Consider the following 27,667-nt stretch of genomic DNA (forward strand, 5'->3'; position numbering starts at 1 on the left):
TCCTTAAGGGTCAAGCCCTGGCCTGGGCTGACCCACTTTTTCGTTCAAACTCGCCCATAATGACAAGTTCAGACCGCCTCATTGAGGAGATGGAAAGGGTGTTTGACCATGATGTTACGGGCAGCGAGGCAGCCACTAGGCTAACCCGTCTTCGGCAGGGAAGGAATAGTGTTTCAGAATTTTCCATAGCTTTCCGATCGTTAGCCGGCGAATCAGGCTGGCCCGAACTACCGCTGATGACACTATTCACCAACGCCCTGTCAGATCCAGTCAGGGATGCACTCGCTGCGAGTGAGCCACCCGCTACTTTCGAGGCATTAGTTGCGAGAGCTATCCGCATTGATCACCGGGTTAGGGAACGAGAGAGAGAGAAGGAAGAAAGGAGAGGTCGAACGACCCCTTACGTCGCACCTCTCTTGGGTAAGCCTATTTTCTCCACTCGGTCCCAAGACTCGGGAATTAGGTCAGAACCTATGCAGGTGGACAGTGTGGACGTTCGCAGGGATTCTGATTTCCGATCAAGAACCAAGATATGCAACTATTGCAAACAGATAGGGCACCGCATAAAGAGTTGTCCAGTGCTAGCGGCAAAAGATCAGTCTCGTCGGTGAAGCGTAAGCCACCGGCGAGACATGAGTTATCAGCCTTTCGCACCTGTATACCCGTTGAACTCTCCTGGAATAAACAGATCATTAACACTAACGCATTTTTAGATTCAGGCGCAGTGGATTGTTTTATGGACACAAAATGGGCAAAGAAACGCGGATTACCTGTGCGTCTATTGCCACAGCCTCGGGTGATTACTGCGCTTGATGGTCGTCCCTTAGGCACAGGCCTAGTGGAAAGAACCACCGCTTTTATTCAGATGCGCGTTCCTTTTGGGGAACATGTGGAGCGTATCAGATTTTTTTTGGTGGAATCGCCTACCTTTCCCCTTGTGTTGGGGCATTCCTGGTTGGTTAGGCATAAACCGTACATCAACTGGGGTGGGACTGGGGAGGCCATCCTTCAGTGGGGTTTGGAATGCGTGTCTCACTGTCAGCAGGAGACTACGCAGGCTCCTGGGGTTGGTTCTAGTTCCCAGCCCAATTTTGATTACTGTGATGAGGAGACCGTTACTCCCATCAGTCAGTTTGCGGCATCACCCTCTTCAGGTAGGGAGGAGAGCCTAGTCTGGGATCCGTGTTTTGACTCGTTCTCTCCTTGCGATTACGCCACAGAGGAATTCTCGGGTGAGGGGTGTTCTTTTAAAAGCCATAGCGAACAAGATACGACTGATGAAATGGAATATCCTTATTCCGCCAGTATGGAGGATCTGGTTACAGTGGGTACGGTCACTATTCCATTACCAGTCAATGTCCCCAACGATTATGTAGATCTTGCGCAGGTGTTTAGTAAGCAAGAGGCCACGATTTTACCTCCGCACAGAACATATGATTGCGCTATCGAATTGTTTCCTGGTTCGGTCCCACCAAGGGGTTCCTTATATTCTTTATCTCTTCCCGAGAGCGAGGCTATGAGGGAATATATTCAAGAGTCCCTGGCCAATGGTTTTATTCGACCCTCCACTTCGCCGGCGGGGGCAGGTTTTTTTTTTGTTAAGAAAAAGGACGGGAGTCTGCGACCCTGTATAGATTACAGAGGGCTTAATAATATCACGGTCAAGAACCGCTACCCCTTACCCCTTATGAATTCGGCTTTTGAACGTCTCCAGGGGGCGACTATATTCACCAAGCTTGACCTTCGGAATGCCTATAATTTAGTGCGAATAAGAGAGGGAGACGAGTGGAAAACGGCATTTAACACGCATAACGGGCATTTTGAATACTTAGTCATGCCATTCGGCCTCACGAACGCCCCGGCGGTATTTCAGGCCTTAGTCAATGACGTTCTTAGGGAGATGTTGGAGAGATTTGTGTTCGTCTATTTAGATGACATTTTAATCTTTTCCAACACTCCTGCTGAGCATGTCAGTCATGTCAGGCAGGTTTTGAAATGCCTTTTGGAGGCTAAACTGTTCGTGAAGGCCGAGAAATGCCTATTCCATGCCAAATCTGTCTCTTTTTTGGGGTTTATCATTTCTGAGGGAACTATTAAAATGGACCCTGATAAAGTCTCCGCAGTTAAGAATTGGCCCCCACCCACATCAGTTAAACAGGTGCAGCGGTTTTTGGGATTCGCCAACTTTTACAGGCGTTTCATTCGCAATTTTAGTGCAGTAGCCGCACCGATCACTGTGCTGACCAAGAAGGAGGCCAGCGTTCATTTTGCTTGGACACCCAAAGCCGACGCGGCTTTCCGGGTTTTAAAGTCTATGTTCTGTTCTGAGCCCATTCTCATCACGCCTAACCCGGCACTTCCTTTCGTGGTGGAGGTGGATGCCTCTGAGCTTGGCGCGGGAGCCATTTTATCTCAACGGTCCCCTTTAGATAACAAGGTGCACCCGTGTGCATATTTCTCGCGGTCCCTTTCCCCAGCGGAGAGGAATTATGACGTCGGGGATCGTGAACTTTTGGCAGTCAAGCTGGCTCTGGAGGAGTGGCGGCATTGGCTGGAGGGGGCGGAACATCCTTTCACGGTCTGGACAGATCATAAAAACCTAGAGTTTATTCAGAGCGCTAAGAGACGGAATTCACGGCAGGGTCGCTGGTCTCTGTTTTTTGCCCGATTTAATTTTATTCTTACTTATCGTCCGGGTTCAAAAAATATCAAACCTGACGCCCTGTCTAGAATCTATGACCAATCAGATGACAATCGCTCCCCAGAACCCATTGTTCCCTCCACTCTGATTGTAGCTCCTGCTATGTGGAGGATTGAGTCAGTGGTCCGGAAGGCTCAAAGGTCTGAGCCGGATCCGGGTGGAGGTCCTCCTAACTGTCTCTTTGTCCCTGCTAGGGTACGCGCCCAGGTGTTGCGTTGGGGACATTCCACGCATCTGACTTGTCATCCGGGTGTCCACAGATTCAAGGATTTTTTATCCCGGCGATTTTGGTGGCCTGGCATGGAGAGGGATGTGCGGGAGTACGTTTCGGCCTGCTCGGTTTGCGCTCGGAACAAGGGTTCTCGCATTCCACCGTCGGGTCTTTTACGTCCCTTGCCCGTTCCTAGTCGCCCTTGGAGTCACATAGCGCTGGACTTTATCACTGGGCTGCCACCCTCTGATGGCAACACTGCCATCTTAGTCGTCGTGGATAGATTCTCAAAGGCGGCTCATTTTATAGCGTTGCCTAAACTTCCGTCGGCTTTGGAGACCGCCCGGTTAGTTATTAACCACGTCTTCCGATTACACGGATTACCTCAAGACGTAGTATCGGATCGTGGCCCGCAGTTTACCGCGCGTTTTTGGCGAGCATTCTGTTCGCTTCTGGGGGGCGTCGGTCAGTCTCTCATCAGGGTTTCACCCGGAGACCAATGGACAGACGGAACGCACAAATCAGACGTTGGAAAACACTCTCCGCTGTCTGGTCTCTTCCAATCCGACCTCCTGGAGCCGTCAACTCGTGTGGGCAGAGTATGCGCACAATACTCTACGTAACGCGTCGACGGGGACCTCACCGTTTGAGGCCCAATGTGGTTATCAACCTCCACTCTTCCCAGAATTGGAGAAGAACATCGAGGTGCCCTCCGCAGAGACATTTGTCAAGCGGTGTCGGTCCACCTGGAGGAGAGTTCGTACTTCACTTCTACGCTCGTCAGCCAGTCAAAAGAGGCTTGCCGATAGACACCGCAGACCGGCGCCCTCCTATCGGGTGGGTCAGCGTGTCTGGCTTTCTACTCGTGATCTCCCTCTACGAGTGGAGTCTCGTAAACTCGCTCCTCGTTTTATTGGTCCATTTAAGATCCTTCGGAGAATTAACCCGGTCACGGTTCGCCTACAGCTGCCCCGGTCCATGAGAATTCATCCTACCTTTCATGTCTCTCGTCTTAAGCCAGTTCTAGTAAGCGCGTTGGCCCCTGTGGACAAAACCCCACCTCCGCCTAGACTCGTGGATGGGGAACCAGTTTATACGGTGCGTCGCATTCTGGCCGAGAGGCGCGTGGGCCGTAGGGTACAATTTCTCATTGACTGGGAGGGTTATGGTCCGGAGGAGCGTTGTTGGGTTCCCTCTAGGGACATATTGGATCCTGAACTGATCCGGGATTTCCGCTCTCGTGGGTCCGAGGGCCCGTCTGGGGCCGGTCCTTAGTGGGGGGGTACTGTCACGGTTTCTGTGCAGGTAGATCATTTTTCTGTGCCTGCACCGGCTCAGTGGTTAGCATTCCGATTAGCCACTCGGCTAATCGTTATTTTGGTGTGTGGGGACGATTAGTTCGAGCTTGCAGATTAGCCACTCGGCTAATCGTTATTTTTGGTTCCTGTGGGAGGATTGTTCCTGCTTGAACATTCCATGCATTCCTGCAGGGTTACCTCTGATCGGTTTCACCTGTGGGTTGCTCACATCTTCCGCTGATTACCAGCCACACCTGTGGCTGGGTATTTAAAGCGTCAGTAGGCAGTGGAACGGTGCTTGAGTGTAACGTGTTTTGCTCTAGCCAGTTCCCTGTCGTATTTCTGAGGAAGGTGTAAGGATTTTAAGAACAAAGAAATTTAAAAGAATTCTGACTTCAGTTTGTTTGTTTTTTTTGGAGAAAGGTATTAGGACGGTATATGTCCAGATTCTGAGGCTGGTGGTTTTAAGGGGTTATTGTGTCGCCGTTGGGGCACAAACCTTTCTGCCTCTTACTAACCAGTTTCCCCCCTGGTTTTAGTTGGCCTCAGAACTTCTTCTGTTTGTTTTTTGAAAAGACATTTTCTTTCTCTCTGCTTCGGGTCGAAGTCGTTTTTTCTTTTCTTTTCCCTGTTCGTTTATTTTCTTTAGATACTCCTCCCTCGGTTACCCGTTTAGGGGTTTGTTCATTTTTTGGGATACGTCCCTTAGGAGTATAGCACCCCCTTCTTATTTCGTCTCTCACGAGACTCAGTGGTTACTGGAGTACCCCTTTGGTAACTTATAGATCCCCTGTTTGGTCGCGTCTGGTCTTCACACTTCCCCTCCCTCACAAATGGAGTGTCACTAAATGAACACACTGTAATGTAATGCAGTGTCACTAAATGAACACACTGTAATGTAATGCAGTGTCACTAAATGAACACACTGTAATGTAATGCAGTGTCACTAAATGAACACACTGTAATGTAATGGAGTGTCACTAAATGAACACACTGTAATGTAATGCAGTGTCACTAAATGAACACACTGTAATGTAATGGAGTGTCACTAAATGAACACACTGTAATGTAATGCAGTGTCACTAAATAAACACACTGTAATGTAATGCAGTGTCACTAAATGAACACAATGTAATGTAATGCAGTGTTGTGGTCGTACCGAGCCACTGGTTTTCAGGGTTCAGTAGTGTTTCAGGGTTTCACATTCGCGCTGATCGCCCTTGTTGTGCCGCCATCGGCCCCAGAAACATCTGTTTGGAGAGGCACAGGCTACAGAGCTGGGCCTGTACTCTGAGTAAGGACACAGACTGGAGGACAGAGAGAGAGAGAGAGAGAGAGAGAGAGACTGAGGGACAGAGGGAGATATGGGGGGGGAGGGGTTGGGAGAGAGAGGGAACAACAGATTCTGAGAAAGAGGAAAGAAGAGAGAGGGAGAAAGAGAGAGAGAGAGAGAGAGAGAGAGAGGGAGAGAGAGAGAGAGGGAGAGAGAGAGAGCGAGAGAGAGGGAGAGAGAGAGAGGGAGAGAGAGAGAGAGCGAGAGAGAGGGAGAGAGACAGAGAGAGAGAGAGAGTGAGAGAGAGAGAGAGTGAGAGCGGTGCCGGTGCCGTACAGGGAGGATACTCTGTGTAACGGGAGGCGTGTTTGTTTGCGGGATCTTGGCCCCGTTGTTCCCCTGGCCGCTGTGTTTTCGGCGCGGGGGAACGGGACGTACTCATCCTTGAGAGTGTCTTTGTGAGCGCCGGGACAGCGGGGCCTTTGTCCCGAGATGAACACCCCTCCGCTCGGCGCTCTCTCTGCAGGGGAGCGAGGGCCGTTCCCCTGGCTGACCCCGAACGCAGCCCGGCTCCTGTACGCACCCTCTAACGCGCCGCTGCGTCGGTGCGCTGTTCGGACATCGCCTGCGTCGTGTCTGCGCGCAGCTGAGCGACAGCAGACAGCGGCCGCGAGCTGAAGCCAGGAAGATGAGTGAGAACAGGAGGCGTGCTGAAAGCAGACATCGCTGCAGATGAACGTCGGTCTTTGATGGATTACTGTGACTGTGTCTGGTGGCCCTGTGTAAAGTGCTCTGTAAAAAAAAAAGGGACTTGGCAGGGGGTTGCACTTTTAAAAACACTTGTTCTGGGTCTGATGTAATGAATGTCAAATTTGGCCCTGATGGTGGAAGTGAGTACGTGTCCATCGAACGCGATGGAGGAAGTGAGCAGAATCAGCGACCCTGACGATTGCGTCGCAGTCTGAAGTGCTGAGGTGGGGTTCTCGCTGCGCGTAGCGGAAATATCTGAGATCACGTTGAGTTAGCGGCGGGGTTCTGTTTCGCTGATGATTTTACGTCCAGTCAGGCGAAGCGGCGTCGTTGAGAATTAAACCCGGATGCCTCAACATTCTAACGGCTTCCCGGCTATTTTGTTAGCTTAGCTTAGCTTAGCTTAGCTTATCGTCTAAGGGGGAGGGGTCCAGAATTTTTTTGAGTTGGGTGGGTGGTTGGGTGGTCCATATATTATTGTGGCAAGTTTTATTCCACCCTGTGACTGAGATGATATATTTGGCTTCTACTGGCAGCATAGTCACCCCACAAATCCCAGTCATAATCCGGCAGGTGTTCTACTGAACCCTCCCTGTTTAACGGTGAGCCCACTGGGAGGGAGCAGATGGGCGCGGTTCTGCGAAGACGAAACGCACTCTCCGCTCACGCCGCGCCCTCTCTCCCCCCAGCTGACGGCGGCCCTGAGGAACCTGGTGGACCTTCCCGAGACCCGCCCGGCGTTCCTGTCCTGCGGGGGGTTCGCCGAGCTCTGCAGCGTCCTGCAGCATCACCACGGCGACAAGGACGTCTGCACCAACGCCGCCAGGATATTCAGGTAGTGGCCTGGTCGGGGGCGGGGACGGGGGCGGGGGGCGGGGACGGGGTTATCTCGGCCGGGGGGGGGCGGGGGAGTCACACCGCACCGTATGAGGTCAGATGGCACCCAGACCCGGCTCTTAAAATAGAGCCCACGCCGTCGTCATGCGGCTGGCGTGTACGTGACCGCGGTTTGAAACGGGCCTGACGCGCGGGCCCATTAAAAGCGAATGGGCGTTTTGGCGACTGCAGCCCTCTGGACGCGCTCGGCGTGAGCTGGCGCTCTGAGGCCCTGAGAAGTGCTGCTATTTATACTGCGCTTCTAAAAGCAGCCTCCGCCTCTGTCCCCAGCAAGCTGTCCTCCTACAGCGAGTGCTGCTCCGCGCTGGCCAGCGTCCCCGGCTGCTACGGCCTGTTTCTAGAGCTGCTGAGGAGACACCAGAAGAAGCAGGTAGGTCTTCTGACCCCTCCCACCCCCCTGAGGTGTCTGTGCCCCCCCCCTCGCCCCCTTGCCGCACACAGTTCAATGCTCTTCTGCTGCTGGCTGAGAAAACACCTGTTTACCCCCCTGACTCTGACCTCTGATCGTTCATTATGAGTTTACAAGCCCTACATGTAACGTGCTACATTTGCTACTATGCCCTCAAACCCATCAGGTGTTTTGGAATGTTTTCAGTCAACATTTTAAGTCAGTGTTCTGGAACTCCACGGGTGTTCAGTTACCAGCAGTGGTTGTGACATCAGCATTAGAATGTTCAGTTGCGAACATTCCGCTCACGTGTTTGCGATCTCACACCTTAAAGGGTTAATGCAGGTCGCTCTTTGTCTCCCTTTAACAGCTACCAAGGGTAATGAACTCACGTTGGTTAAGGTGCAGGAATGTGCTAGGCTCGTGTTGATGTTGTGGGCTGCTGCTATTGGCTGCGGCGCTGGTGGCCTGACACAGCGTCTGCCGTGTGCCTGAACCTGTGTGCGCTCGCGCGTCTGTGAGCCGCTCTGGATAAGAGCGTCTGAGGAGCGTCTGAGGTGATGTCAGAGCGGAGGCGCGCTGAAGCGGAGCGGAGCGGGCGGGCGGGCGGGCGTGTTCCTCTGAGCTCACACAGGAAGCCGCCGCGTTTCCAGCGCGCAGACGGTTCGCAGACGCCGCGCGTTCTCGTCGCCGGGGGGAACAGCCGTGACGCGTCGCGTTCTCGGACGCGGCCGTACGAGCCGTACGTGAGCTCTGTGCTCTCAGCCGAATTCACGGGGTTCTGTTCCCAGTGCACACCGACTGGAACAAGGCGAAGTTGGGGGGGTCGGCGTGAGGGGGGGGGGTGAGGTGACGAATGTTGAGTATTGGGAAGCTGACAAAATTAAATGAGATAAGGGGGGATAGGTAGGATGTGTCAGTATTTTAATATGCCAAATAACACAAACGTAAAAAATCGTGTGAATATAACATGCTAGAACTGCCTGAAATGTTTGTGCACATGAGCCCATGCCTGCCCTGCAGTAGCAATAAAGCTAATCATAATTGCTTTATGGAGGCATTTTATAACGCGCAATAAAAGTGAATCCAGGTCACACGAGAGACAAATGTGAAGCATTTTCCGTCTGAAGGTGCAGACAGGACCCACATGCACGGTGGCTGTGAGCAGCCTGATTGGTTCTGGGAGGTTTCGGGCCACAGAACAGCGGTGGTCCCGTGCTAACCTGCGACCCAGCCCTGGTTACCTGCCACACGGAGATCCCCCAGATAGGGATCTAAAAGCTGTAAACACAGACAGGATGAGGTTCGTGGGTAATAGATATTTCTGACAAAAGCTGGTCTGACCAGAATTTGGGTGTCTTTCTTCCTCCCCTTTGTTTGCTGAGACGGTGGTGTGATACACGTAGCTGCGGGACGGTTAGCAAGCGATCGAAACAGGCCGAGCTATAAAGAGCATGCACATTTTGCATGCTCTTTATATACATTTGCTGCCCTTGTTTTGTTTGCTGTTATGAATCAGGCATCAAATAATCATAATAATACTGAGCATGTGTGTGTGTGCGTGTGTGAGTGTTTGTGTGCATGTGTGTGTGAGTGTGTGTGTGTCTGTGCATGTGTGTGTGCATGTGCGTGTGTGTGTGTGAGTGTGCATGTGTGAATGAGGGTGTGTGAGTGTGCATGCGTGTGTGTTTGTGTGTGTGCATGTGTGTGTCTGCGTGTGTGTGTGTGTGTTTATGTGCATGTGTGTCTGTCAGTGTCTGACATTACTTTTTATCAGCATTTGTACATCTTGACAGGTGAGAAAAGAATAGGACATTTTCGTATGTAGCCTGCTGATAAAGACAGAAGGAGAGACGCAGTGTACAGGTACAGTGTGTGACGGGGAAAGGCACTAGCGAGACGCAGTGTGCAGGTACAGTGCGTGTCGGGTAAAGGCATTAGCGAGACGCAGTGTGCAGGTACAGTGTGTGACGCAGTGTGCAGGTGCAGTGTGTGACGCGGCGTGCAGGTGCAGTGTGTGACGCGGTGTGCAGGTACAGTGTGTGACGCAGTGTGCAGGTGCAGTGTGTGACGCGGTGTGCAGGTGCAGTGTGTGACGCGGTGTGCAGGTACAGTGTGTGTCGGGTAAAGGCACTAGAGAGACGCGGTGTGCAGGTACAGTGTGTGTCGGGTAAAGGCATTAGCGAGGCGCGGTGTGCAGGTACAGTGTGTGACGCGGTGTGCAGGTACAGTGTGTGTCGGGTAAAGGCATTAGCGAGGCGCGGTGTGCAGGTACAGTGTGTGTCGGGTAAAGGCATAGCGAGACGCGGTGTGCAGGTGCAGTGTGTGACGCGGTGTGCAGGTACAGTGTGTGTCGGGTAAAGGCACTAGAGAGACGCGGTGTGCAGGTGCAGTGTGTGTCGGGTAAAGGCATTAGCGAGACGCGGTGTGCAGGTGCAGTGTGTGACGCGGTGTGCAGGTGCAGTGTGTGACGCGGTGTGCAGGTGCAGTGTGTGACGCGGTGTGCAGGTGCAGTGTGTGACGCGGTGTGCAGGTGCAGTGTGTGACGCAGTGTGCAGGTGCAGTGTGTGACGCGGTGTGCAGGTACAGTGTGTGACGCGGTGTGCAGGTACAGTGTGTGACGCGGTGTGCAGGTGCAGTGTGTGACGCGGTGTGCAGGTGCAGTGTGTGACGCGGTGTGCAGGTACAGTGTGTGACGCGGTGTGCAGGTACAGTGTGTGACGCGGTGTGCAGGTACAGTGTGTGACGCGGTGTGCAGGTACAGTGTGTGACGCAGTGTGCAGGTGCAGTGTGTGACGCGGTGTGCAGGTACAGTGTGTGACGCGGTGTGCAGGTACAGTGTGTGTCGGGTGAAGGCACTAGCATGTGAATGACGCCGCCTCCTGCCCTGGCCCCTCTCTGTTTGATGTGGGCTGTGTTTAGGACCTGGTGGTGCGCCTCGTCTTCACACTGGGCAACCTGACCGCCAAGAACGGCGATGCCCGCGAGCGCCTGTGGGCGGAGCCGGGGGCCCGGGACGCGCTGCTGGGGCTCTTCCTGTCGTACCGGGGCGCGGACACGCCCCCCGCCGGGGGTCCCGCGGAGGCGGAGCCGGAGGGGGAGGACGTCCTCGTCAAGCTGATCAGGGTCCTGGCCAATCTGTCCATCCACCCCGACGTGGGCGCGGCCCTGGCGTCTGGGCGCGGCCCTGGCGTCTGACGCGCAGTGCGTGGAGCTCCTGCTGAGCGTGCTCGGTAGGCCCCTCGTCCGTCTGTCTGTCTCTCTGTCTGTCTGTCTGTCTGTGCTGTCCCAGTGTCCAGTCCAGTCCAGTCACCTCCCGACGGAGCTCGTCCTGCAGGGACCAAATGTGCTGTGGCAGGGGAACATGTCCTCTTTTACAGTTGATTTTTATGAACATTTTACAGTCTGTCTGTCTGTCTATTTAATCTGTCTGTCTGCCTGTCGGCTGAGTCAGTCTGCCTGCCTGCCTGTCTGTCTGTCTATTTAATCTATCTGTCTGTCTGTCTGTCTGTCTTTCTAATCTGTTTCTCTGCCTGCCTGTCTCTCTGTCTCGATGTCTAGCTATTGGTCTATGAAATCTATCTGCCTGTCTATTTTTCATGTGTGTGAATATATGTATGTATGTATGTATGTATGTATATATATATATATATATATGTTTGTATGCATGTATGTGTGCATGTATGTTTTTTACCATAGAATTGAAGCCTGTATTTCATATTTGTTTGCCATGCTGGGCCCTGTTGCCTTCCCACGCGTCTTATCAGAACACATTTGCAGTGACTCTCGGATCTGAGCTGAACAAAATGCAGGAAATCAGAAAGCTTGCGGTTTTGGCGAGCGAGAGCGAGAGAGAGAGAGAGAGAGAGAGAGTTGAGAAAGTTCTTCTTCTCTTTCTTTTATAACCGACAGGTGCGGATTGCGTGCCTAGCATCGCGTCTGTCACTGCCCCCGAGTTCTGAACACGGTGTTATAACTGAACTCCCACGTACAGCGCACGGGCCGCCGGGCCCACGCCCGGGTTCTGGCTCCTCGGCGCGCGGCGATATCCTGTTTTTGCTCTTTAACGTCTCCGACTCCAGTAAACCGGCGAGGCAGCGAAACCTCACCAGAGAGTCAGAGGCATCCACAGATAAAGCGCCAGTCATCATAAAGAGTTTCCCGTCACTGTCAGAACGAAAAAACAAAAAAAAAAAAAAACAAACAAACGTGCGCCCCGCTCACGTATCGCACGACAGCCGGATTACAGTGCGTTTGCGTTCGCCGCGAATCACAGATAGGGAGAGCGGACCGAGAGATTCTAATTCCCGTAATGTGAGATATATGGGCGATTGTACGAGAGGAGGTGATTGCTCAGCGTTTGGTTCGCAGGTGTCTGAGCACGGGCAGCTGTGTGGAGTTACAGTAGCACAGAAGCTGGGGGGAGACCGTACATTACGGGCACGCACATTTGGGCACGCCACAGACTGCGCTACCGAAAGATTCAGCGACATTCATGGAACTTTTCATAAATCTTCTGTGTAAGTGAAGACAATGGCTAAAGAGTCAAACAGCTCATCAGAAATGGTTGTATTCTGTCAATAGCCTTCATGCGTGCTTGACTCTTGACACCGTACGCCATACAAGCTGGTCACCAAGGAACTGCCAATCGATCTGAGACTCACTCCAAACAAGCTTAGACTGTGAGAGGGCATATGCTATCCAATCAGATCACTGTATTGAAATACAGCGTTGTATCTAAATACAGTCTGCTTTGCTCCCTGAAGTCAGAGGTTTTTGCCATTTCTGTAGTTTCCATTGCATTTTAAACCTTTTAAATCTGTACGCTGATAAACCTACAGAGTTTTCTGTTTCGTTCCTACAAAGTTAACTCGGCAGAAACAGTGTCCTGAGGGTTCTTTGTTCTGCTGCTACACTATGGGGAGAAACTGGTGAGAAAAGAGAGTTAGTTGTTATGCGAGGGCCACCAGGCGCTTGAGCCAGAATGGCCGCTTGCGTGAGAACAAAGCGCCCGTCACTCAGCGCGCTAGGCTATCCTGTACAGCACACTCTGTTCCAGCGGCGCGCTCCGCTCCAGGAGGCGGTTACTGTAAAGCTAACCGCTGAAACCAGGCGCTACAGTGCATGTCTGTGTGTGTGTGTGTGTGTGTGACGTCAGCGAAAGTACTGAACCCCCGCAATCGTCCTTTCAGCGCCTCAGCGCACAGGACACCACGAGACACCCGATTTCCTCACGTACCGGGTGCAATGCTCTGCCCCAAATAACACTTTCAATGGGGAATTACAGTGCTCACAGTTTAGATAGCTCTGGACGTCTTACCTGAGTTATGCCACTGTCTGTTTACAGTTAAGTTTATACGTTGTCACATGCCAGTGTGTCAGCGCGTACGGGCCCCTTGTGAATACGCCGCCGTTCCTCAGACCGCGCAGACAGCAGACCCCTTACCGCGCGTCTCGTTACCGCCGCGCCCCCCCCCCCCCCCCCCCCCAGCAACAGTAGACACCCCGTCGCCCCGGCGACGCTAACGCGCGGTCTGTGTCCCGTTCCAGAGCTCCGGGCAGCGGAGGACCGCGAGGAGCTGGTGGTGAACGCGGCCGCCGCCGTCAACAACCTGTCGTTCTACCGCGAGGAGGGCTCCGCGGTGAGAGCCAATGAGCTGGCCATCGCTCGCCGTAAGCCCCGCCCACCTCTCTTCATCAAACGTCGACTGAGGAATCTTTTTTTTCCGTCTTTGGTCTTCTCTTGTCTCTGGAACACCATTATTTTAAAATGGCAGTCAGGAGTATCACACAGAAAATCAATAAGTAGCACGTCAATAATTCATGACGTCTCATGGCCAATACGTTAATCATGTAGCTCGATAATTTGTGTGAAGATTTTTCACGGCCAGTGGCAATCAGATTGCTTGATAATTTGAGTGCACTTGTACAAATAGCACGTATTTCATATTTCCTGATTCATCATAATTCTGTTGTGGTTCTATAGTCACAGAGCTTAATATGTTTTGCACAATTGTGGAAATTGATGACTGATCAGCTGATCAGTTTAGCAAATGGGACCATTGTGCAGTACAGTGTCGGGTGGTAATGTAGTGCACTGGTTAATCAGCGGGTGAAGTGATTGGTCGGGGAAACCTGCATACTCTCGGTCCTCCGTGGAACATGATTGGGCACCTCTGGACAGGGGGCGTGTGCTAAGCAAATAAATGCAAATGTGGATGTCTTCATTGGGCGTGACTGAGACTTGTGACTGGTTGTGTTTTTCGAACCCGCCGCAGTGATGCTGCAGCTCCTGCTGGGCAGCAGCAGGGACGGCATGCTGGAGGCCACGCGCGTGTTCGGGAACCTCTCGCGCTCCCGGGCGGTGCGCGACTTCATCCTGAAGAACAAAGGTACCCCCTCGTCCCCCGCCACCCCCCCCCCACGCTTCATCACGCGACCCCCCTCGGCCCGACAGTGGATTATTCGCCAGAGCTGGAACGCGGTTTTCGCGGGTTGGAGCGCAGTCCCCCCGTGTGGAATGTGTCCCGCCGCAGAACTCCGCCACACCGCCGGAACGGTCACTTCACCCTCACGTTTCCACGGGAACAGCCGCCGCGCGAACTCAAGGCCCTCGTGTTTCACCTTTCACGCAACGCTTAAGATGGATGTTTACCTGCCAAGGGACTACAGATGAAATTTAGCTGTCAAGATACTTCTGGGGCAGTTACTAACTGTCCGTTGTCCCTTTCAAATAAACTAATAAGTAAAAAAGGCCAGGAGTGAGCGCAGTACTCCCTCACAGACGAGGAAAATGGCCGTCTATAACGAGCTTCTCCTCTGGTTTATTCTTAATATTCATCCTTGTGTTGGTTTTAGTCTAGCGTAGCATGTCCTGTACCAGGTCTCTGTTTTGCTGTGTGTTTTTCATGTTTTTGTGTTTGTGTGTTTGTGCCTGTGTGTGTGTGTGTGTGTGTGTATGCGTGCGTGCGTGTATGTGTGCGTGGCTCAGTCCACCAGTTTTTGGTGACCCTTCTGGACTCGAAGAGCCCGGACGTGTGCTTCTCAGCGTGCGGGGTCCTGGTGAACCTCACGGCGGACCGGGACAAGAGGGCCACTCTGAGGGAGGAGGGGCTGGTCCAGAAGTAAGGCCCGCTTTGGGGAAGTTCCCTCCGCCCGAATTAGGCCCTGATTCACTCTACACCGCACATCACGTTTTTCCATGAGCCCTGAGGTACAGATTTAAAGCCTGCTTTTATTAGTGCACGAGGGAATAAGAACAGACCACCGTTTGAGTGTTTTTTTTTTCCCCACTGGGGAGTTTTTTTTAAATCTCACTTGCTGGGTTGGTGGGGGCCATTTCTGGAAAGCGTCTCTGTGACAGTGTTTGGCAGAAAAGCACTAAACAAATAAAACTGAGCTGAATTGAGTTGGGGGGGAAATGTGACGCAAAAAAGGCACCGCCATCTTAAAATTCGAGGTAAAGAAAAACCCGCCTGGCAGTTTTAATGAGGCTGGGAGGCGAGGGTTAAACCACTCGTTTGAGGTGGTTAACGTCTGGTTCAAAGCCAAACAGGTCAAATTTCAGGTTACCTTTAATTTGTTATACGTGGAAATGTTGTGAAACGAAGTCGCAGGAATACGATTCACATGTTAGACATTCACATAATTAGACAGGCACTTTCACCTCTGGCTCACAGTCGAAGAGAGAAAGACAGTTACTTAGCGGGCAGACCCTTAAAAGCAACCCTGCCCAGGTCCAGAGTACCAGGTGTGTGTGAGTGTGAGTGTGTGTGTTTATGGGTGTGTATATGTGCATGCCTGTGTGCGCGCCCCCTCCTCTGCAGCAGTACTCTGGGGGTGCAGGGTATTTGGGGAGCACCCCTGTGAGCGCTGTCCCCCCCCCCCGGCAGGCTGCTGGACTGCCTCCGGGACCTGGGGCCTGAGGACTGGCAGCTGGCCGGCCTGCTGTGCCAGACCCTGTGGAACAGCAGCGAGGACGGAGCGGCGCTCTGCTTCAGCGAGCAGGAGGCCGGCGGCCTGCTCCGCCTCCTCACCCTGTACCTAGGTAACGGGGAGCCGCGGCTCCGCCCACACAAACTCAAGAGACACAACAGCTGCTCGTTCAGCCTTTGGAAGAACGGACTTTTTTTGGAATGTTTTTTTCAACATTCTTACTCTGTGTTCTAGAACTCCGTCGCTTTCAGTTACCAGTAGTGATTGTGACATCAGCAACAGAACGTTCAGTTAAGAACATTCTAATCACATGTTTGTGATCTCATGTCTTAGAAGGTCAAAAAAAAGCGAAAAAGGCCTTCAGTAAATGGAAACTGTGCATCCCTCAAATCTGCTTGTGCAATACTATTGGTTATGTGTGTTCTACTGGAAGTGTATGGAAAAGAAAATCCATTCAAGTGTTGCTTGTTGTAATTCAGTTGGTCTTTACACGGCAAGCCAAATATATTAGGAGCTCAACTGTAGCTTTTTGGTGTTTGATTCAGTTGGCAGATTCCTCTGTTTTAAGGAATGGTTTTGTATATGCTTTCTCGCTTATCGACAGATGAGGAGTTGATGCATCAGTTGAACATGAGTGAGGATGTGAGAGAGGTCCACCAGGCATGCTGGGAGTTGGAGTTCTTCCCTGTGGCGCAGAGGCTGAGGAACAGAATCCAGAGCCAGGGGAACCTGCTGGAGCCCCTCGGTGCCCCCTCTTAGCAGCCTCATACATACAGCTCGCTCCTCCACAGCCATCCCCCCATGTCCTTCAGTAATTATGCACTTTAGCGTCCTGTATGGAGCCCGGCACAAGGCATGTGTTTGGGTCCAGTCTCCTTGATCATATCCTGCAGAAACAAAAAATGACTGTTTGCACTTTATAAATAAAAATGGAAAATGGGAAAATTACAAATAAACATTTTTTTTCAAAATGTTTTATTTTGTTGGCGATAACTTAAAATGATTTCTGTGTGGGTGACAGAACATTGCGAATTGAATAATAACGCTTAAAAACATCGTAACTTTTTAAAAGCTTTATTACACAAATATGGCAAAGAGATGCCACCAGAACACAAACTCGTGACAGCCTCATAATCCGTTAATCACATCAAATGACACAAAATGGCACCCTTCCCCTACTTAAAATGCATTTGCTTTCCAGTAACACAGTAATAGGCCGCAATTACAATGTAACTAACAGTAATCCGACAATACGTTTTCCATATAATTCACAAAGCCACAATTACAAACTCATGATGCACTTCACATATTTTAAAAATTTTACATGGAATAATCAATCATGAGAAAGCAGATAATTTGCCAAGCGTTTCCCCATTTGCCTTGGAATAGCCAATGAAACGCGTGTTTTAATCCAGTTCTCTTTGAACAGCCAATAAGAATGCATGTTTTTAACACCGTGTTCTTGGAAACAGCCAATAAGAATGCGAAACAGCGCCAAGGAAGTGTACAGATGTAGCTTTTGCAGAGGTATCCAATTCCCGGATATTTGCGTTCTTCCCTGATCTGTAAGGATAATAAACTACAGAGTGCTATGTTGTTGGGCTAGGACCGCAGTAGGAACATGTTGAGACCCACTCAGGACCCAAAAAAAAAACAAACACTTCTGGTCCTATTACACCCATACGGGTCACCCAGTGCCCAGTTTATTACAGTGCCACTTCAGACGTCATGTGATATCTCTTACGAGTTCTTAAAGATATACTATGTGGATATAGAAATTCACAACTGGCTTATGTTCCCAGCAAAAAACACATTCAACTTTTAAATTGCCCATAGATGTAAAAAAAGAAAAAAAATCAGTGAAGGTTAAACCTATTGTAATGCATGCAATAGGTGTTGCACCATTGTCATTGTGGAGTATTTTAACATTTTGGAAATACGCTTGTATTCTTTAAAACGGCAAGGTGTGTCACTTGAGAATATTTTCTCATGTACAATGACATCCTTGATCAAAATTAATTTCCAATAGGCCATTTGCTTTTGTAAGCGTTGCAGTCCTTACAATTGTTTTAAACGCAGACATCACGAATCGTTCAACTCCAATAGTTCTGTATTTTATATTTCAATATTAAAATTACAGTACTACAATCAAAACGAATAATGACTATGATTACATTATGGATATGTTATGGCATAGAACGGTTTGGTAATTGTGGTCTGAAGGTATAGAGTGTGCGTGTTCGAAACGGGATGGACAAACTGACACCCGATGTAAGGGGCAAAGACAATGGGGCAGTCCCACATGAACGCTCCCAATTATTTCTGTGTCCCCCAGTTATGCAATTAAGGCAATGACAAAATTTAACTGTTAAGGGTATGACTCTGGGACTGGAAGCATGACTGTTCAAAAAATACTTTTTGGCCTTGAAGATGTCTGTGCGTGAATCCACGTTTGGTAGATCTTGTGTATTCATTGAAGTGTTATTGCACACAAGAGGGGGGATATATTATGTAACCTGATATGATCAAAGAAAATTAGTTTTGAGCTCTGCACCAAATATGAAAACACTTTATTATTCTTTATAAAAACGCCAGTAACTGACACCATCCTCTGTGAAAACCTCAATGCTCCACACAAAGCCTTCTGATAAAAATGTACCATCTCCCCACATTCCTCCTCTTGGATTTTTCCATCCAACCATTTCAACCTTCGTCTGAATCCAGTAATTTACCGGGTGAAGTAAACAAGACAATAACAAACAGCATATACTGGTTACATTTCAACAGTAATAACTAGCACGTTATCCCCTGTCTGCAGCTATGCAGATAAGGAACAGCGAACCCCCCCCCCCCCCCCTTGCTCCCGCCACCCCCGTTGCATCTTCGAGGGGGGGTGGGCAGGGTGCTGAAGGGTGAAAAACAGTGCTCACGAGCACTCGCAGAGGTATTTATATTCAAATGCAAAACTGAAAATGTTAGATGCCCCCCCCCATCCCACACTCCCCCCCCCCCCTCGTATGGAAGACAAGTGAGGATAGGGACGAAGGAGGGAAGCGCTTACGCAGGAAGACTGTTTAACAGGACTAAAGCTTTGTGTCAAAAAAGAACAAAATATAACAGAACAAACAAAAAAAAAAAAAAAGTTTGTTGTTTGTCGTTCTACAGCAGGAGCAGTCTTCCTCCGCAAAAAGTGTTTTGCGTTTGAAATTCCAAAGGCTACAAAGGTCAAATATAAACTGGATCACAATGTAGACTCAAAAAAAAAAAAACAAGAGGGGGAGGGGGGCGGGTGGTTTCTCAGGAGTAAACCACCAGGGTAGGCTCAGACAGTTTTTACACTCTTGTGTTAGCTTAGCTTAGCATGAGCAGCTGTGCTTTTTTTGGGGGGGGGGGAGGAGGAGGGGGGCATGGCAGCATCCCGTCCCAGAGTCCCTCTCTCTCTCTCTCTCTCTCCTCCCGTCTCGTTACCGGCCGTGCGCTATTTCAGGCACGCGCCGCGCCGCGCAGCCAGGTAGCGCCTCTCAGTCTCAGCTGCCACTGCGTCACACTGTTTTTAATACGAATAAAGAGACTAAACATCGTAGCGTAGCCTAGCCTAGCCTAGCGCGCTGGCGCGGACGCCGCGGCGGGTTCACACGCACACGCGCGCGCTAGCGCCGCTGCGCAGGAACGGCGTACGCTAGCCTTCAGCTTCCCGTACTTCAGGCGACGAGCCGCGGGTGGACTTCGGGCCGAGGCGCCTCCCCCTGATGCTGGGGAGGGGGGGGGGGGGGTTTTGGCACAATTGGAGCAGCCCCATCAAGTCAGTTTGTCCAGCTGTAGGTTCAAATGACTTTTTTTGTTGTTTTTTCGTCTTTTGTTTTTTTTTTTTTGCTTTCGCCGTCCGTCGTGAAAGTATTTACGTCACATTCAGGCTTCTTTGAAATGTCCACGAGAGCACACACAAAGAAATAATGGAAAAAAAACGGATAACAACAAAAGGACAAAAAACAAAAACAAAAAAGCACTTCATGTCATATAGCGAGTTATGGCTCTCAGAGCATACAGCAGTTCAGCCTGCATCCGCGCTTCCATAAGAAGCAAATTTACGTGGACCTGCAGAAAGAGAGAGAGAGAGAGGGAGGGGGGAGAGAAAGGGAGGGGGGGGAGAGAGAGGGAGAGAGAGGGAGGGGGGAGAGAAAGGGAGGGGGGGGAGAGAGAGCAACTTCTGTTACGATCATGCATTTCAGTCTTTGCCTGAGAGCCATTTTCTTTTTCCAAATACAAGAATAGTCCCATTACCAGAAATATTTGTCATTTAAAACCTGTGCACAGGACATACGCCGCCTACCTTTTCGGAGTGCTGAAATTGTCTCCAGAAGCTTTCATACATTCTTTTGGTGATCTTCTCCGGACTGCAGACCACCGTCTTGATATACACTTTAAAGTTGCGATCCAGCAGCTGGTTTATCTCCCCGTAGTCATAGTCATCATATCTGAGGGAGAGAGGAGAAACAGGCCTGTTAGTCTTGGCACTGACACTACAGATCATGGATATTTTTTCCATTTAAACTTCCTCATGCTTTTATATTGACTGCATCATCTCAAAGTAGCAGAAAGGGGTCAGGTAAAAGTGACATTACAGCACATGCACTGACATTATTGCTAAAAACTATTCCCAAGTCAGGCAGTAGAGATACTAGAAGAAGAGTTCTTGCTTTAGCATGACCACGGACTTCAGATTCAGGTAAACAGTCAAACATGCAAACAAAGGTCCAGGTTGTCTGCGTCTTCTCTCTTCTCACACAGGCTGGTTTACAGCCGAGGTAGCTGAAACCACCCTTATCGCTTATGCCCCAAATCATCAGTACCCTCAGCTGCTGACCTGATGCCAAACATGCAGTGTATGTAGTTCCAGATGGCCCGCCGCAGAGTGGAGGTGTCCACGTCTTTGTGCGTCGCCATGGTGTTGTACGTCAGGTTGTAAGCCATCTGGAACTTCTCATCCAGTAGCTGCCCCACGTCTGGGTACAGGCGGTTGACCAAGGAGTACCCATGATCCTCCCAGCTGTAGTCCTGAGGAGAACGGACTACAGGTTACCTGACCGAATGGCACTTTGTGGGGGGGGTTCACCCCCCCCCCCATAACCCCACTTTGTGACAACAGCGAATCTGAAGCCCAGCGCCCGGTCCCCGCCCCGAGGTCGTACCTGGACTCTGAAGGTGGGCACGTGCTCCCCTCGTCTGGAGAAGTCCTTGTAGCCGTAACTGGGGTCCTCAAAATGGCGGGAAACGTCTCTCGAGGGCACCATCTCTTCATCCTCTGCAGGGGTGAGGAAGAGGAGGGGGGAGGTCAGCACACAGACTTACCTATCCACCTGTTGACAGTGCTGAACACGAGCTGAACGTCTACTAAGACGGCGCTTGGAATGAGGTCTTGCTGTGTAACCCTAAAGCTCTTTTTTGTGAGCGTAAACTCATCTACTATTCATTTCCTGGTTCTGAAAAGCAGAAAATCAGAACGCTGTTTACATGAAGAGAAAAGCTCTTGCGTAACCATTACCTAGCCTAACGTTACGTATGACTGATGCTCACTGGATCCAAAGTATTCGGCTAAAAAAAAATAACCGAGGTGCTATTTTATCCCCCCCCATTTCGGTGGTGAGAGTTGGCGTGCGGCGGCTTCTCTCGCCCGTGAGTCATGCGACCACGGCGCGAGCGAGGACGACCGAGGTGCGAAAGGGAGCAGATGGTCTGGCCGAGCAGCGGTGGCGATGGAGGGATGGAGGGATGGGGGGGTGGAGAGAGCGAGAGAGAGAGAGAAAGAGAGAGGGGAGGGGTGCGTACCTGCGGCACCCACCAGCATGCTCTCCGTCTTCTCCCGCTCGAAGCGCGTGGTCATCTCCTCCTGCGTGGCCTCCTCCTCGTCCCGGCACTCCTGCAGCTGCTTCATCTTCTCCATCAGCACCTCCACCTCGCACGACGCCTCCGTCCCCTGGAGAGGACAGAGAACAGGGTCAGCTCGGTTGTGGACGGGGGGGGGGGGGGGGGGGCTGTGTGGGACGTGCGCTACGGGCCAGGCCCTCCGCCAAAAATAGGCCGTCTGTCCATTCGCCGCCAGTGTCAAAAAAAACAAAAAAAAAGGCACTGGCTTGGACGCCCTCCCGCAAATCTTGCATCAGCGAGCGCCATTTAATGGCCACTCACAAGAGCACCCGTCCAGAGTCACAAGCGCCAAGAACCCCTCTCAGTCCTGACAGATGCAATGAAAAAGCTCGCCTTTTTGGAAAGCACTTTAAAAATGTAAAGCCAATTAATGAACAGCACAGTGATAAAAATAGATGCTGTGTGGAAAAACACCACAAAATCTATAGGAATGCTATCAAGACCAGATATAGATTTGATTTTTTAAAGCTCTCCAGTGTAACGCATCTTCCCTTTGGACAGGCGAACTATGGTTCACTTTTTTTCCATTTCCATTTTTTCGAGGAATGACACTTGAGTGACAGGGACGCCGCTGCAGAGGCCCCTCCCACTGGGACGGCCCCGCTCACCTGGTGGTTGCAGTGCATCTCCACCATGGCCCCGTTGCCGTTGGCGATGTCGCACGCGCAGTAGCCGCTGACTGAGGGGGGGCGGAAGGTGTGGCCCCCGTCGCAGTGGATCTCCGGGGTGATCCCGCAGCCGAAGGCGTAGGACGCCAGGGAGTGGTAGTGTGTGAGCAGCACCACCGCGTGGATCAGCTCGGCCAACGACCAGCTGTGCTCCTCGGTCTTCAGCAGGTGCTGTGGAAGAAAGGGGTCGCCAAAATGGATCAATGCAACAAGCCATAAAAAATAACAAGGGTCTTCAAAAAACCTCCCCCCCCGCCCAAATCAATACAACAGCCAAAAAAATAGCCATGGTCTTCAAACCCACCCGACCAAATCAATACAACAGCCAACAAAATCACTGTGATCTTCAAACCCCCACCAAATCAATACAACAGCCAAAAAAATGACCATGGTCTTCACAACCTCCCTGCCCAATCAATGCGACAGCCAAAAAAATAACAAGGGTCTTCAACACTGACTGTGAAAAACAGACTGTCACAATTATGAAGATCTACGGGGGTCTGCAACCCTGGTCCTGGAGAACCACAGGTTCTGCACTTAATTAATGAATTAGAGCAGCTGATTAAAGTTAACTAACCTCACCTGGTTACCTGGGTCTGAACTGGGTGCTGATTTTAAGGTGAAAACAAAGACCAGTAGGAGATTGTGGCTCTCCAGGAGCAGGGCAGCAGACGCCTGATCTACACAGAAGCTTCTATGAAAGCCACATGTTCACAGACATGTAGCATAGCTACACGTATGTAAAGAGCCAGCGATAAATTAGCCAGGTCACTGTGACATCAGCGAACCTTAGGACGGACAGCCGCGTGCGTCAGGAACGTACCTCTATGTGTGCTTTGGTCACCAGCCATGGGCGGTGAGCCAGGATTTTGTTGAGCTCCCCCAGGTTCTGGAGCTTCTGCGGGGCCCCCTCCAGGCCGTTCAGCCATTTGGGGTCCCCCCCCACGTGCAGGAAGCCGCTGACATGCAGGTTGACCAGGTAGGAACACTGGTGCCGGGCTGCAGCCTAGGAAACACACACACACACACACACAGTTAACCAGGTGCAAATGTTAAGCGTGATGTCATAATGTGGAACCTGTCCAACCCCCGCTCCATTGTGACATCGTGCCCCTCATTGTGACATCACCGCCCCACCTCCCGAAGAGCCCTTACCATTATGCCGATGTAGTGACGATACTGCAGAGAGAGGGGGCCGTCCATCTGGAGCAGGTAATGCTGCGTCCGCAGGAAGCTCTCCAGGTAGCGGGGGTGGAAGCCCATCACCAAGGAGATGTTGTCGAGGCGTCCCATCGTGGAAAACGCGTCCTGAAATATCGACTGCGTCCTAGCATCCACTTTGCTAACCTGGAGTATCTGACGGGGGAGAGAGGGGCAAGGGGGGGTCAGTGAAACGGAACGCACGAAAATCCACCAATGCCCGAGTTCGTCTGTGCGATGGCAAATTGACAAAAGTGTGGAAAACAAATATGAAAGAGCTTTCATTCCTGTGCATAAACTCCTGAAAAGCCCACAGAGCTAGACTGAATTACAGCATGCCCTGAATACCTGCTGTCCCAAGACAATAGGTGTGCATGTTGCAGTACCTCTTTCTCTGGGATAAATCTGCTTGGTCCACTTCCTATAGGTCTTGGGATCCTCACTCCGATTTCCTGTAAGACAAAACAGTTTTATTTTTTTATTTTTAAATGTACCATACTTTGGAGTCAAATGGTCCAGGTGATTGTCTTGTCAAAAATAATCAACCCAAACTCTAAAATACCCATTTGTGTTTAGCCTAAAAACCTGTTTTTTATGCTTTGTCAAGGGTGTATAAGAAAATTAGCCTTGCTGGTGAAATTATCCTTGTGAAATTATAATCAATCTTTCTTTTTTTTTTCTTTTTTTGAAAAATAAAATTAAATCCGAAATGTGCGTTAGGTTACATTTTGGCAGTATGCCCAGAACATAAAGTATTGTACTTCTCAAGGAGTATCAAATCTCACTCGTCTCCACAGACCGCTACACTCCTCGGGTGATTTTGGACAGATTTTTAGCACTAACATCTGTTTAGAAGCTAAGGCAGACTGTACAACCGAACTGCGGTCACAGTTGGTAGCAGCTTTGCGATGCACAAAGTGATGACGGATGATTTGATACGTGCACCTACAGCAACCTATACTGTACGTGTACTGCTAAGGCGACATCAGCTCCGTTGTCCTTGCTTACCAAGCACAACAGCACGGTATTCAGATAATGACAGTCAACCGATAAACTGACAGGCATTTATGTGCACATGCAAGTTAATTGTCTGATTCCACAACGCCACAAACAATAAGGCGCAACACGGTCGTTTCTTTCAAATGCATTACGCATTCCTTCCAAGGCAATGAATGAACGAACGGCGAGCCGGAGCGCAGACCATTGTTCTTATGCTGCAGTTGAACCACAGCGGACGTTCACAACATTAAGTTACGAACCATGTAGCAAAAAAATAAAAATAAAAAAGTGACAAAAAAAAACAAGGTTTCCTTGATTCAATGCAGAGAAGTTCCAAGCAAATTTTAAGGGACGCATACGCGTCTCTAGCACAAAGAGAAGACTGCAGCTCCTTAGTTCTCGATGAAACGACTCTTGAACTTGACAATCGAACAAAGAATCCGATGCATCGGCGTAGCTAGGTACATATTCCTTTCCCGAAGCATTGAAATGCGTTTTCAAATATATTTACCTTTTTACTGAGACGTTCACAATGAGCGCATATGTTGAACAACTGTGACACTGTAAAAGATCCGTTTTCCGTAGGTTCGTTGGCTGATGTGGCGTGTCTCATTATGCGTCTTATTTACCCGGAATTTTTGTTTCTTCGTTACTTCTAATCAAAACGAACACTGTTTTAAAATAGTTCCTGGAGTCGGCTTTGATCCATGGAGCAGTGACAGCGTCCACACTCAGCTGTTCGTTGGTCGGGCAGCTCGATAATAAAGCAGAACACTGGTGGCTCAGAGCCTTTCTTGGGTAAATAAGCTACAGTCGGTACAACTGACGTTTCGAATAACCAATCACAGCCACGCGTGTTCGTACTCATCCAATTAGATAAAGAGGAGGGGTACAAGGGACGGGCTCATTACCGGGGCACTGCAAAGTAAAGGAAAAAGACAAATAAGTGCCCATTCATTTCCTGCTTATTGAAAATACAGTAGTCGAAATGGTTGTTGACTCATGTATTGCGTCCTCATTAAAATATTACATAACATACTTAATGTGGCTTTCAAAAACTGTTGTAACTATTGTTCGTTTTCGGCATAAACTAACCAAGATAACAAACAATCTAGTCTAGTATTCGCCAAAGAGCTGCTAAATAAAGAACAGTTTAGCTGGCGTCGTTTATTTCACTCGGATCCGTATTCCGTCATATTTAATTGAACAACTTAAAAGCGCACTACTTTACTATTGGCAGTTATAGCTGCTGTAGTCCCAACTAATTTACCATAAACAGTTGCAGAGGATAGTTGACAAACTGCCTTTTCGTAACGTCACCGTCGAAAGTTGAGCTCGCTTGCAAATCCTGGCAAGCCGAGAAAGGTGTAAACAAGTCCGCGCGAGGCTACATTTCCCCTAGTCTATTCATATTCCCTGAGCAAGCAGTTGAGTCAAGATAACCGTAATAACGGAATCAGATCGACAACGGTTTAGCCAGCTGGGCTAGCAAGCAGGCGTGTTAGCTAAACGCGATAGGACTAGTCTGCTCAGAATTAAACCCAGATAATAATTTTAAAAAAAGTGTCAGTCCGTATTCCAAAGTTGAAGTGCCTTGTAAAAACATATTACTTAGATCCCTGGGACGAATGTCAAGGTTGCTCTATCCGTCATCAACCTCCCCATCTCTCATGTTAACTCTATCAAATGTAAATTTTATTGTTTGGTCAGCATGTTCAGTGTTCAATCTTACACAGAGAAATCGATGTCAGTAAACAAGAGTAAGCTATATGCATTGTCATGAACAGCCGTCTGGCCAGAGCAGATATGCACGTTTTATGCTTTGTCAAGGGCGTATGAGCGAAATAACCCTGCAGGTGAAAATCTCCTTGTGCAATTAAATCAACATTCACATCGCTTTTCATAAACGGAGACTGAGCAGTGTTGGCAAACGCTCATTTACTTCAACATAGCCTACTGCAGACTTAAAAACCGAAGGAAAAAACAATACATCTGAATCGATTAGAGGTTCTAGACCATCTTCTTAATTTACATTAAAGTACATCGCAGCTTGCTGATACTGAATTTGTTGTGCAATGAAGGTAATGTAGCCAATAACAATAAGAGAAAACAAGGTGGATGGACAAATAACGTGCGCAGGTCTACTAGAATAGTAATAACAACCCTATGCGAGAAACCGGTTTTTAGACGGACCGCTGCAAGCCACATACTGTAAGAGCTCGTCAGTTTGGCACGGGCTGCAAGTCAGATAGTCGCCATTCAGCAAGTTCATTGTGTACCGCTGGCCAAGCTGTAAACGGGCCTGGGGAACCACAGTCAGCACTATGCTGGGAAATAGCTTTAAGCTCCATGGCTCAGCAAACCAAGGATGGGCTGGTGTGGACCAGGCTTAGGCCTATTAAAGCCCTGCCAAAATTACTGTCAAGTGGCAAACTTCGGGAGCTTTACTGTGCCCGGGGAACAAAACCAACCTGACACTTTGGGAGGAGTGCTACGCTGTGAGAACATTTTGAAATGCTCAGCTGAAAATGAACTATAATGCATGATTATAGCAATATATAGTTATAGCACACACAGGCACGCATGCACACACACACACACACACAGTATCTTCAGTTTCCCTCTCCTTTTTCTTTTTGCAAATACGTCTAAATGCAATACATTCTTTAAAGGTGTTCCAAATAACATTAAAAACCAGACTATGCCTCAATAATTATTCACCCCCTTTACATTAACAACCTAATTTGGACCAGGTGTATTTTCTAGAGATCACACTAAATATGATAATGAGGTCCACCTATGTCGATTATTTAATTCACCTGTGTTCAAATGCGTGATTGTGTTTGCAGAAGAAACATCACCAACTTTGTGAGGTCTCGCGCAAGTGAAACAGCAGATCAGATCAGATCAGATCAGTCGCACAGTCATAAAGACCTAGGAACTGCCTGTGGAACTTCAAGACCCAAGATGTTAGGCGGTAACAAAGATGTTAGTAGGTAAAAAGTCTGAAGCCACTTCTGAGAGGCCGACATTAAGCCACACCAGCAGTTTGCCAGAAGCCATGTGACAGACCCTGAGGGCCTTCTGTGGTCTGATGAGACTAACGTTGAGCTCTTGAGGCCTGGAAGCAAAGTCACAAACCAAACCCAGCCCATCACCCAGCTAAACACCATCCCAAACATCAAGTCCGGCAGTGGGCAGCATCATGCTATGGAGTTGCTTTTCAGAAGGAGGGACCGGGAAAACTGTTGCCATCGAGGACAAGATGGATGGAGACAAATACAGGCAAATCCCTAAAGGAGTAGCTGTTTCAGTCTGAGCGATAGCTATGTTTAGAATACAAACACAGATACGAATAGGTAACTTTATTGTCTACATGGTGAAAACTAGGATGGCTATTCGTGCTCCAACAGGAATATGAC

The 27,667-nt window shown here is 49.7% G+C and overlaps 2 protein-coding genes across 3 annotated transcripts in view; one reads left to right on the forward strand and one right to left on the reverse strand.

Moving 5' to 3' along the window:
• Positions 1-16,424, forward strand: part of armc2 (armadillo repeat containing 2) — a 29,534-nt gene extending 13,110 nt beyond the window's left edge. The window contains 9 exon segments of the mRNA XM_035421756.1: positions 6,923-7,068; positions 7,401-7,500; positions 10,441-10,677; positions 10,679-10,751; positions 13,069-13,191; positions 13,797-13,910; positions 14,510-14,642; positions 15,411-15,565; positions 16,058-16,424. Of these exon segments, the coding sequence (XP_035277647.1) occupies positions 6,923-7,068; positions 7,401-7,500; positions 10,441-10,677; positions 10,679-10,751; positions 13,069-13,191; positions 13,797-13,910; positions 14,510-14,642; positions 15,411-15,565; positions 16,058-16,212 (1,236 nt within the window). The 3' untranslated portion in view covers positions 16,213-16,424.
• Positions 16,425-16,511: 87 nt separating this feature from the next.
• sesn1 (sestrin 1) overlaps positions 16,512-27,667 on the reverse strand; it is a 52,386-nt gene continuing 41,230 nt past the window's right edge. Inside the window, exons 1-10 of one of the 2 annotated variants that reach the window (XM_035421758.1) lie at positions 24,757-25,030; positions 23,633-23,698; positions 23,202-23,402; positions 22,870-23,052; positions 21,987-22,217; positions 21,280-21,427; positions 20,643-20,755; positions 20,318-20,508; positions 19,784-19,928; positions 16,512-19,548 (exon numbers count right to left, since the gene is read on the reverse strand). In XM_035421758.1, coding sequence (XP_035277649.1) covers positions 19,462-19,548; positions 19,784-19,928; positions 20,318-20,508; positions 20,643-20,755; positions 21,280-21,427; positions 21,987-22,217; positions 22,870-23,052; positions 23,202-23,402; positions 23,633-23,698; positions 24,757-24,858 — 1,467 coding nt within the window. In that variant the 5' untranslated portion in view covers positions 24,859-25,030 and the 3' untranslated portion in view covers positions 16,512-19,461. Of the gene's footprint in view, positions 19,549-19,783; positions 19,929-20,317; positions 20,509-20,642; positions 20,756-21,279; positions 21,428-21,986; positions 22,218-22,869; positions 23,053-23,201; positions 23,403-23,632; positions 23,699-24,756; positions 25,031-27,667 lie in introns of those variants that run through there. The other variant, XM_035421757.1, reaches the window with a different exon arrangement.

Source organism: Anguilla anguilla, chromosome 6 (genome assembly GCF_013347855.1).
Source record: "Anguilla anguilla isolate fAngAng1 chromosome 6, fAngAng1.pri, whole genome shotgun sequence".
NCBI classification, from domain to species: domain Eukaryota; kingdom Metazoa; phylum Chordata; class Actinopteri; order Anguilliformes; family Anguillidae; genus Anguilla; species Anguilla anguilla.